The sequence below is a fragment of the Balaenoptera acutorostrata genome, chromosome 2, assembly GCF_949987535.1.
Source record: "Balaenoptera acutorostrata chromosome 2, mBalAcu1.1, whole genome shotgun sequence".
NCBI classification, from domain to species: Eukaryota; Metazoa; Chordata; class Mammalia; order Artiodactyla; family Balaenopteridae; genus Balaenoptera; species Balaenoptera acutorostrata.
In genome coordinates, this window is record NC_080065.1 from 70,002,467 (window position 1) to 70,014,824 (window position 12,358).

Here is a 12,358-nt window from a genome sequence, read left to right on the forward strand (position 1 = left end):
ACTAATTAAAGTCATACAGTATCTCAAGTATGTAAATCTAATCAATGACACCACAGATTCCTGGGATTGCTGACCTGGTGAACAAAATAAATTGTACTTTGACTCATATAAAAAGCCAGTAGATTTGGGGATAGTACTATTGCTGATTTAACAACAACACAGGTATACTCCTTTTTGTTGTTGTTGTTAACTTTACAAAATATAGGAAATGGGAATTCAATTGTGTTTACAATTTGAACTCAAATGTATCAGAATAAGGATGAGTTAAATGTCGTTTCTTGAAATAATGTATTTATAGAGTTTGACACAAAGAAAAATAGCTAAGATTCTATAACTCAGAAGAATCAAGAGATACTGCAGTAACACAAAATTGACTTTTAATGTTTGTTTACCAGTTCATTGTATCTTACAGAAAATGAAAACATTTTTTTTTTTTTTTGTAATACAGATTGGTTCTTCTCCTCAGATTTGTACTTGGTAGGTATTAAATGCCTTGAAATACTGACTTCCTTTTAATCAGGTGGCTTAATGACTTTTGTATTTTTCATTTCTCTCGTTGTACGTCATTACTGTGCTGGCAGTAGTGAGCTATGATACAGTTAACTTCTCAACACAACTGTGTCAGTTATCCATCGATCATTCTTGATGCATTCTATGCTGAGAATGGATGAGTAATTCCCTTTGCATCCTTCCCTCTTTAGTGGTCAGCTACTCCTTGAGACCACCATATTCTTTGGAGCATTGAAATCAAGAAACCCAGTATGGCTGCCAGCAACCAAATTGGAATCTCCTTTGAGACTACTTCTAATTGCCAAAATAATAAGTGACTATATTATTGCATAAAATAAAACTTTAACAGGTACCGGCCCCCTTTCTATGAGAGAAAGTTTAAATTTACAAATACCGTATTTGACTAGAAATTACTGTGATAAAATATGGCAGCAGTCGTTAAAAGATGGCTTCCAGTGTTAACATGACTAACTTGTTTTTATTCTTATACTGTCTTTTATATGAATCATTTCTTTTTGTTTAGGTTTTCCAATGTAGGTGAGTCAGTGAAATTTGCAGATATACTTTGTTCCTTAAATGGGCCAAGTGTTAATTATGGACAAAATGATCAAAAGATTTCCTAACCCAGACTCCCATCTCATCCCTCTGATACTCTTGGTACCCAAGTCTGAGGAGCAATTTTCTGAATTAACCAGTGTTGTACCGACTTTCTGTTAGGAATTGTGTTAGGATAACCTTTCTTTTTCAGACATTCTCAGTGAGATATCTTGAGGAATGAAGTAGGAAAATAGACATTTGGTGGAAAATGGCAAAATAAGAACATTAAAAAGAAACTCTTATTCAAGGAGGAGTCCAAAAAGGTATGGGAACTCTGGTCCTTTGGGGGAAGTCAGAAGAAGATAAAAATTCTGACCAGCAGTATTCATTCTTTTAAGACATATTTATATATATATATATATATTTTTTTTACAAGCATGGAAAAATGGTGTGCAGTCAGTATAGATTTTAATCAGCTAACAGTCACTCCAGAGATTTTGATCAGCACCAATTCCTGTACTAGTAAGTATTCAAAAGTTAAGAAATGCTACTATGCTTAATATTATAAAGGTAGAGTTCTTCAGCAATAACTGAAAATTATATATCTGCTTCGATAGAAACTTGTTCCCACTTGCAATTCCAATAAGATTCTTGTAACGTGGGCAATAATCACTCAAGTATGGGTTTCCTCCAATGAGCTAACCCCCATATTTGAGGTACTAGAGTCACTATTTTGGAGATAGTCCCTCTTTGAATAATATATTCATCTTCTCCTAGACCATTCAGGTATTTTTAATTTAGAAGTTTGAGTTCTATTTGTATTAGCAGTGTTTGAGTTAAACCTCACAATCTCTTTGGATTTATATTTTTTGTACAATTTGCATATCCAACCTAATGTAAAACTGTGCATGCATACATTCTCATCTTTTAATATGAAAGCATCTGAAAATTTCCAGATATGCTTTTGGTGGAAGAAATGATCTACTTTTATTTATAATATTCTGCCTAGATAATGTATGCATATAGTTATGATTTCATGGAATTCCAATTGTTCTATACCTTCCACACACATAATTCTACATTTATAGAGTAAATTTATTAGAATTATTACAGAGCTTTGAATGCAACCACAATCAATTCAGGAAACAGATTTATTTACTCATGTTCATGGGAGGAAAATCTACATAAAAACATTCATGAAAGCATACGAGCTATGTCATACTTGGATTATTATACTAAATCCCATTTATTAGAACTCACTGTGAAACAATGGGAAACCATGAAATGTAATTTGAATACAAATATTGGTCCCTGTGGGGTCTCAACAGTCATAAAAATATAGGAAAACCGAGCTTTATTTAAGATTGGAGCTGCTAACAGGGAAAATTGTTTTCCTGAAGCTGTTCTTACCCTTTCATTTAAAGCCCTGAAGATTTTAGTGTAAACTCTTTGATGACAGCTTCAGCATTTCATTTAAGCCTAATGATGATCAGCAAGAAAAGTGACATCACTGACCACATTTTCTATATGGAGAGAGGTTTAAAACTACTTTGTTGACTTTTTTCCCCAAACACAGGCACCATTTGGGCTTTCTAGTATATATACAAATAGGAATAATAAGAATTTTTAAAGTTGGGTTCTTATTTCTTGGTTAGACAAGTATAGTAATTCATTCCTTTTATGATTTAAATTTTTGTCATGTCATGTAAATAAAGAAATATTAAATATTTTAAAGTTATTTTTATAGGACAATAACATTTCATAGGCTAACATAAAATCAAGCTGCTAAATTTTACAATTTTTCTGTCCAGCAGTTTATCTATATAACTGCCCTGAGTAGATGCTAAATGCTGCTTAGCAAATGGCCCTTAGAATTTAAATATAACTCAGTAAAGCTACTCAAAAGATAAAACAATTCTTCTCAGGCATGTGTAATTTTAATTAGAAGAAGGTAGGAGTCTCATTGGTTAAATATTACCTGCTTATTTTAGTTTCATACTTCATATAAATGGGATTATTAAGGGGTTTTAACTGTGCTTGTTATTATACATTGGAGTCCATATGAATTTTTTTTTTTTTTTTTTTTGGTCAAAAAGGCAGGATTTTTAAAGAGTAAAATAATTCTGTCTTTTGGAGCTTTGAAATATTTTAGAAAAGTGTAGATTGTTCCCTTGTGAAACTAAGTTTTGTGCAGCCTCTCAGAATCTCAGTTTATGTAAAGAAGCCTGTATTTCAAATCTGTTGCTCTAATCTGTTTATTGTAGTGCACTTCAAAATTGTACAAATGTGTAAAATTTGTGCTTGTGGCAGCTGCTACTCTGAGTAGCTTTACTTTCCTTAATTTAATCCTAGCAATCCTTACGCTATTGCATGCCCCGATCTTGAAAGGGTACTTCGTTGGGATGGTGTAGCCTAAACGGTTTGGCTCTAAAGCCTCCTTATGTAGTGCTTCCCTTAAAATTATATTAATTTATAATATATATTGAATGATAGCTTTACAAAAACAAATTAATGAATCGGTCTTTATGAAAATGACTTTACAGTAAGTAAAAAAGGGTTATCACAGTTTTGGTAATTTGCATGAGTTCATATTGAAAAAAAAAAAAACCTTTCACATGTTCTTAATGACTTTAAAACTGACGTGCTCTAGGGGCACGCTCAGTTGTATGCTCTGAAGCAGTAGACACCATACAGCTTATGCTTTTTATCTGGGAAACCCACGAAGCGCACCGCAGCCTCAGTAGGACTGCAGCGCCTTCTTGGCCTAGAGATGGGGTAGCGGACACTGCCGTCCGCCAACCAGCCTGCATCGCAACGGTCATATCCCAGAAGTTTCCAGGCAGCGAATATCTGGCCCACTTTAGCAATCTGAGCACCATCATTGAGACAAGCCTGCACCGCTTCGTCGTAGGTCAGCTTGGTGGGGTGGATCAGGTAGTAGAATCGGCCTGCGGAGAAAAGGAGAGAGGGTCAGTGGGCCTGTCTGTGGCTCAGCCCCACAGAGGTGGAAGGAGCCCCAAATGGAAGTGTTTCTCAATGAAGGGGGCTATAGAGCAGTGTCTGTAAAGGTTCTGAAACACAGGATTGTCAGTTAAATGTAGTGCCCCTAGATTGCTCTCCATTAAATTAGTTTTTTCCTTGCCCCTTAATGTGTGTTCAGACATGGCCCTTTTAGAGCTGTAAAAAAGAAAAGGGAAATGACAGATAGGTCTCTTAGCTAATTAGTGGCAAAAAGGGCCCTTCTGTGGCACTAGAGAAGACAGAATTCCATGTTAAAAGCAAGAGCTATTTAAATTCTAGCTGTAGCAAGACTGAAGCCCAGCACAAGTTTCTAGAGAGGCAAAATTTGAATGTGAAAGGATCAAAAAACATTCCTGACAGAAAAGTCCATTTAAAAATAATCAAAAGCCCTCAAGTCCTTTTCATTACAGGTATCAATAAGACATTATTCTTATTCAAAGACTACAGTATGAAAATGCAAAACGTACAGGAAGTCACTTGCCATAAATAATATGGACTCAGAATGTGAACTCAGTCTGTTCACTCACTGGCAAAGAGGATGAAGTTAGTTATTTTTTTCAATTTCCCTCTGTGGGAGCTCTGACACCTAACCATTGCTTGATTTTACAAGAAAGAGCAAGTTAGTCTCAACCACTAATTCAATTGTGTTAATTACTGAGATTCCTTCAATTTGTATCAAATATGCATGAAATGTATAAAATATGACATCAACTGACTAAAGTGATACCGATCAGTGCAAGATTTTCTCAGACTTTTAGTTTCAGGCAGAGTAGAATCAGACTGTCTAACCTGATTACACATTGTAATGTGATACCCTCCTGCCTCTCTTTAAATACAGATTATTGAAGTCTAAATTAATGCTTGCCAGTTCTTTCTAGACTAAGAGGATATGATTTGGAGAAAGGGCAGCCATCACGGGAACATTAATAAGAGGGTTAGTTCTATCATCTGTAGCTGAGGCCGGCAAACTACAGCGCACGGGTCCAGTGAGGTTTTATTAGAACACAGCCACACCCATCTGTTTAATATTGTTCATGGCGGCTTTTGTGTTATAACATACAAAGCTACGTGGAGTAGTTGCAACAGAGACCATATGGCCCACAAAGCCAAAAATATTTACTGTCTGACCCTTTACAGAAAGTTTGTTGATCCCTGATCCCTCGCTGTTTTCGCCAAAGCATGTCACCAGGCGCCTGAAGTATAAAATAACGGGGCCAGGGCCAGCCTCGTGGGTTTGCGACCTGTACAGTTACACTGGGCCGCACGCGTGATTTAATGCTTTACTGTGTCATCTTAAAATTCTTTTTTTTTTTTTTTAATTTATTTATTTTATTATTTTCGGCTGCGTCAGGTCTCCGTTGCTGCGTGTGGGTGGCATGTGGGATCTTCCCGGACCAGGACTCGAACCCGTGTCCCCTGCATTGGCAGGCTGACTCCCAACCACTGCACCACCAGGGAAGCCCTTAAAATTCTTAATAATCGTTTAACAAGGAGCCCACATTTTCATTTTGCACTGGGCCCTACATGTTACGTCACTGGTTCTGGAAGGAGCAAGATAGGGTTGGGAGCTGTGTCGCATTCAATGAGTCAGTCATCAGCACTGATACAACCTGGATCTCTCACTTCTGCTTTCACCTCCAATGTTATTTCTACTTAATTTTCTTGCAAAGGTCTCTTTATCCTGAGCCCTCTCTTTATCAGAGAGATAATGCTCTCTCTTTATCCTAAGCTTTGCTGATCATCTGTGAATAAATTGACATTGTCATTTAGAGAAGAAGACCATGACACAGACGCCATCCTTACTTCAGTGGAGAGGCCTCAATCCCATGGAGGGCACCCGGTGGCAGCATCACCTTTGGCAGTGAGAAAAAGACTCCATACAACGTGACAGTTAAACTATTTCATAATAACAGTTGGATGCAATAAAACCAAAGAATCATGGAAATATGTGCTTTTGCTTGATGTCTGTGGATTTTAAAAAATTACGACATTTCAGAATTTCTTATATCTGGAGCAACACTTCAAAGCTTTTTTCCTTTTTTTTTTAAGTAGGTAAGATTAAAAGTTTAATGTCACATCACAGTATGTATTGGTCTCTGGGATAGGAAACAAGGCAGTATGGTTAATATCTTACCATTGAAGTTGGATGTAAAACAGAAGACATCGTATCTGCTTTTATCTTTGTCCCAAAACCCGTAGTTCCTGACTCCGGGCACTGTGTTCTGGCCTCCGCAGGGTTCTCTGGGTTTTGTGATGGGATACTGTACAGACCCATCACTGAGCCAGCCAGCATTGCACCAGTCCAGCCCACCCCTCCAGGCATCGTACAGCTGGTCGAAGGAGGCGATCGCAGCATCCTGGTCCAGACAGGCCTGCTGTGCCTCGTGAAAGTTGAGATTGTAGCGCCCCAGTCGTGGAAAATAAGGAAATACCACACCTGTGCAAAGGAGGAGGCAAGGAATCGTTAGTGGCACAAATAGTAAGAACTACGAGCAAATCCCACTTGAGTGGGGAAAAACATAATAGACTCTCCATCAGTTGAAGAAGCAGTTTTTGTTCCACTTGCAGTGTTTTCTCATGGTCCCATTTCCCTTCAAACAACCTCTCAGCTCTGAGCATCTCACAGTTAGCTCTTTGGTCCGGTAACTTCAGTGATTTACCTCTTTTGCTAAGAGTTCAGCTCAGTCCTCACAATTCTCCTTTCCGAAACAATTCGTCTGCAGATTATAGTTTCCAAATAGCGCTCCCTGAGAACTTCCCTATTGCATATCTGACAACAACATAATTAAGCGGTCTTATTTCATATTAATAAGGTAACTTTTTACAGTGAGGCACTTCCATAAAAAACATCGTGGCTCTCTTATCTGTTTCAACTTTTAGTGTAGTTCTTAATCTTATTTTATTCTGTCCCTGAACAATGCGACTAAAATCAGAGCTTTCATTTTTAAAATGTTTCCATTACTATTTTTCAGTTTCTGTATTCATGTATTGCAAACTGAAACTAAGCTTTTAAAAACATTTTTATTGCAAATAGAAAAAAAAAAGCTTCCAGAAGCTTGTCCTACAAAATAGACATCTGTCAAAGTTATTGCCAAAGGATTAAATATTTTAGAGGACAAAAACCCTTAGTATATGTAAACACTGTGACTTGGCACTTGACTTTGGGAAGATGCAACAGCTTTCCAAAAGCATTTCTTTCCGTCAGATAATCATGGGAGGTGACTGAGCTGTTTCACAACTTTCTGCACAGTTTCTTTAAAGGATAAGGATTGCATCATAAGAAAGCAAAATTGCATCATTTGTTGGACTTTATGAAGGACCACTGTATGAAAATGTCTCCCCCATGGTTGCTAAAAGACAATTAATTTCGAGTGATTATTCAAGGCTTTGCCTTGAATTTTTAAATATAATTAAAAATAATTCATATTTTAGTGTGTGGAATGTAAAAAACTGTCTGCTGACGCAGTAATTTGGTGGATTATACCAAATGTGCTATTTTATGAGACTGCAGGCCCTATACAAGATGGATGCACAACCCACTAATGGTGTAACCAGTACACAGGAAATGTATTCTTTTAGAAATTGTCCTGGAAGACTCTACGAGAAGAAATTTCAGTAGCCTAAATCAAGTCACATCCACTGAAGGTCTCTCTGCTGGACACGTTTGTCCCTGTAGGGCAGTCCAGCTGGCACTATCCACTAGAGGCAGAGATCCAGGAAGGCCTCCTGATCTCATCCTGCCTTCTCAGGTTCTTGGCTGAAGGATCTGTAAGCTGAATCGGAGCCAAAAGTAAGGAGGAAAAGACTCCCTTCATTGCCTTTGCCCCCTGCCGCAGTGGGCGGAATGGAGGTGGGGAAGGCCTGAAGATGACTCCTTCTAAGAAGGGCTGTGCCCAGCATCCAGCTAAGACTCAGTCAGCACTGGGAAGGAGCTGCTGTAGTGCTCCCTGCCCCCTCGTGCCTTCCATCCTCTTTCTCAGCAACCCCAGGAATGCCAATGAAAAGGAAAATATTTAATTTATCCAGTAGAGGTTTCCTTGGCAGCTAGACCTTAAGTGAGAGAAAATCTCAAAGTATCTAAACCTAAATTCAACCATTTAGGTTGAATTCCATTTCTCAAATAGCTCAAGATGGTAACAGTGGAGAATGCAGGCTATTTTAATTTATAATAATTTTAAAGACCTAGACAGCCTCTCAGTTTAAATTCACCAGACTGTGTTTGGTGGACTCCCATAGGCATTGTGAAAATTTTTTCTGTAGTAATTTGTCCTTGATTAACCACTGAGTTATGTTTGATTCAGTTCCAAATCCATTGTAATATATTTCTGAGTTCCTTTCAAATTTAACATAATTTCATGCAATCATTACTCAAAGTCAAAGTGAAACCCTATATTAAAATTTTACTATTTTTCAATTGTAAGAATAAATGATCAACTTATAGTAACTCAAAAGATTTACTTAGCAGATTTTAATTAATGGTTGGTGATGCTGGAAAGAACACATTCCAAGTAAATCAAGGTCAATTTCTGTGTCCCCGCCAACGTTTTAAAAGTTTCACTGTATTGTACACATTTGGTGCATACATTTCAACAATCAAATGTTTCGTGCAAGTGTGGGCATTTCTGGAACTGCATGTTTGTTAGTATTTTATTTATTTGCTCATTTTACTTTCAGCTAGTTAAGGTGTCAACATCTAAGACTATAATTACAGAAACCTTCTTGGCTCTGTGGAAAATAGTGCAATTCCTACAGCTGAATTATGGAGCACATGGTGATTGCTTTCATCCGGCATTACAAAAATAAGAAAAGTTAAACTTTCATGGGTGAGAAAGAAAGGTATATGATTATTTTCCAAGTATGATTATTTTATACTTATATGTCAAAATATAAGCAAAAGCTCTTTTCCATGAAGGGCTGGTATGCATTACTAAAAAGGGGATTAATAAGGAAGATACCTCACATGGAAAAGAATAATATCAAATGATGTGGGTAGTTTAGTCAACTGAAATGTTTTAAAAACACGTTCTTTAAGACTTATAATTGCACAGACCAGTTCATCCTAGTGGTTGGCAAATATCAATTTGTTGGATATATGAAAGGTTTTCATGCCATGGTACATATAAAAGCTTAAGGAAATTTCAGTAACTCCACAAAGTAAATATTTTTAGTAATAAAAAGGTAGAGACCATGCAGAACAATTTTACCTTCTTCAGTGCCTCTCAGAGTACCTTTCAGTGCTATGTACATATCTGAAATTAGCTTTCTATTTCTAAAAGTTCTCAGACTATATTTTTGTGTATTTGGCCCCATTTTCATCAATGGAAGACCAATACAGTGGAAGATTGGAAGCACAAATATGTTTTTCATATCATTATCTATATGTTTTTTGATTGCACAAATGAATTCTGTATTGGGCTACTCATGAACGTCTAGTGACACTCTCCTTGTTATATTCATATAAGGCTTGTCTCTTGCTGGGTGTTGTTTCTAGCAGTGTGGGTAATTTGGTAGTAATCAGAGGGCTTTACCCTATCCAAGATTCTATATGAAAAAAAATTGTGTTTCCACAGCTAATTCCAACTCATATGTAGGTCAGTTTTTCCAAAGGGTTTACTTTTTTTTTAATCAGTATGATTTGAAAAACAGATCTTAAAACACAGCTAAGAGCAAGGCATTGCACTCAGTACTCTAGGGTACCTTGAGTTTGGAGTGTGGCCTCTTTCTGCAAAGAGTCCATGATTTGATATATATACTATGGATATATAAATTTGAATCCAAGACAGAATAAAATCTTATAAATACAAACCATACAATTTGGGCATCTTGAAGACGAACGATATTTTTCTAATTGGGAAAATTCTTTGAAGCACATAGCATTTAATCTGGTATTAAAGGGCCAATATGATTAAAGGCATTGTACAATTACAGTTGGAAAGGCAGCTTAATTATGATATTCAAAATGATACGCTTCCCTGGTCTTATTTATGCACGTTAGAAGATTGACAAGGCGCTTGAGTGAAACTTGCTGATTGGTAGATGGTCCTCTATAAGGATGTAATTGGTAATGGAAAAAGGTCAGGACCTGGAATAAGAGCTAGGAAGTGATAACCACAAGGTATCTCTTGTGCTACATGTGGTTTATCATAGCCTTCAAACTCGTATGTATGTAATTGCTGCACCTTGAGCATCTACCCCAGACTAGGTGGAAATTGTCAAGTCCCTCCCAGTGTCCATCCTCAGGTAGCAATCAAGGTTCCTCAGATCTTATTCTATAATTAAAATGTTGTAATTTTATTTTAAAATGAGTTCTTATCTCATGTTGAAGTATATATAGATAAAATAATGTCTTGAGATTTTCTTGAAAGTTATTCATTGGGGGTGGGAGTAAATAAAGCAAGATAAAATAAGATTGGCTATATCATGACATTTTTTGAAGCTGGTGATATATAGAGATTCATTATACTAGTCTTTCTACTTTTCCAAATGTTTGAAATTGGCTATAATAAAAAGTTAAAAATGTTTATCCCACCCTGTTGCCATGGCGAGCCTTAAACCAGTCAAGGTGGATGCTGACTGTCTGTGGCATCTGTTAGTCACATGTTGGCCTTTGAAGAGTTTCTCCCTCACACCTGTGATGCCCTCTTTCCCGCTTTGTCGTGCTCTCTACCCCTTGAAAGAACCAGGTTCACCTTTCATGGTCCAAATCAAATGTCTCTTCCTTTCCACCGCCTTCCATTGCATGCAGGCTTTTTTGTATTTGAAAGTATAAACCCATCGTATCAAACATTCACTCACCTATAAACTATTTACTGAGCACTGACTTTGTTTTGGCACTTGACTGCCTCAAGTAGATCCTATTTAGCAGGTGAAGACAGACAATTTGCAAATATTTACAAAACAAAATGTGATTAGAATTACAATGGAAATCTGTATACAGTGCTCTGAGAACATCATAGCTGGGGGTGGAAGGGGAGGGCTCAGGGGGTAGAGTTGATCTTTGATCTTTTCTTAAAAATAAATTTATTTATTTATTTATTTTCGGCTGAATTGGGTCTTTGTTGTTGCGCGCGCGGGCTTTCTCTAGTTGTGGCGAGCCGGGGCTACTCTTCGTTGCGGTGCGAGGGCTTCTCGTTGCGGTGGCTTCTCTTTTTGTGGAGTACAGGCTCTGAGCGCACAGGCTTCAGTAGTTGCAGTGTATGGGCTCAGTAGTTGTGGCTTGTGGGCTCTAGAGCGCAGGCTCAGTAGTTGTGGCGCACGGGCTTAGTTGCTCCGCGGCATGTGGGATCTTCCTGGACCAGGGCTCGAACCAGTGTCCCCTGCATTGGCAGGCGGATTCTTAACCACTGTGCCACCAGGGAAGTCCCTTTGATCTTATTCTCAAAGGATTATATTTTCTCCAGTTCAGAAATGAATTCATGTATATAATGTTAAATATGGAAATGTCAGTTATTTCAAGGCAGAGCCTCTGGGTAATGACTGCTTCTGCCCTTTTTATAGTACACAAGAAAGATGGAAAAACATTCTCTGCAGTGAGAACGGGCACACCAAGAAATGAAGTATGACCAAAGGACAGTCCCTAGGTCATCTCCCAAATAACTTTGGGGCCTTTGAGAATCTTGAGAAAACTTCAGAAGAACTGAGGCTGTCAAACACCACTGCCTCTCTGAAACCTCCATTTTACTCCCCCCAACAGAAACTTTCTCCTTCCTGCAAACTCCCAGATCATAGTAGATAAAAGCATAGACTTCATTCAGTGCCCTTGGTATCAAATTCTAGCCCTAGCTCTTACTCCTAACCATGTTACCTTCGAAAAGGAGCTTTCCCTAAGTTTCAGCTGTCAAGGGACATTACTGAAAGTGAGCAAAATAAATATGCATATGATTAGAGCAATTTGTTTTACCTACTTACTTTACCAAATTCTACCTTATTTTAAAGTACTTACTTTTGAAAGTATCTTAGAATCTTTAATGGACTGTAAGATTGTTGAATGAAAGGGGCCATGATTTTGGAATTTTTTTGTTTCTCATGGTACCAAAACAGCACTTGTAAAAGTATTTATCAATTAAATTGGTTTCTTGGACACATTTACTTAGCTCATATACGTATGTGCTATATGGTAGAGAAGTGTTATGAAAGCATGGAAAACACGGAGATTTGGGAGAGTGCAGGGCCTATACAGGAAAAATTACTCTTCTTACAATTTCCCTTCAACACCTCTAATTGTGTCTTAAAAGAAGTCTCAGTTTGACCATAGAGTGTATTATCTTCTAACACGTGTTAAATCTGCTTT

At 37.5% G+C, this 12,358-nt stretch overlaps 1 protein-coding gene across 1 annotated transcript in view; it reads right to left on the reverse strand.

The window, feature by feature from the left end:
• Nucleotides 1–469: 469 nt before the first annotated feature.
• The window catches only part of HAPLN1 (hyaluronan and proteoglycan link protein 1), a 72,457-nt gene continuing 60,568 nt past the window's right edge, over nucleotides 470–12,358 (reverse strand). Inside the window, exons 4-5 of the mRNA XM_057538605.1 lie at nucleotides 6,203–6,505; nucleotides 470–3,995 (exon numbers count right to left, since the gene is read on the reverse strand). Of these exons, the coding sequence (XP_057394588.1) occupies nucleotides 3,706–3,995; nucleotides 6,203–6,505 (593 nt within the window). The 3' untranslated portion in view covers nucleotides 470–3,705. The remainder of the gene's footprint in view (nucleotides 3,996–6,202; nucleotides 6,506–12,358) is intronic.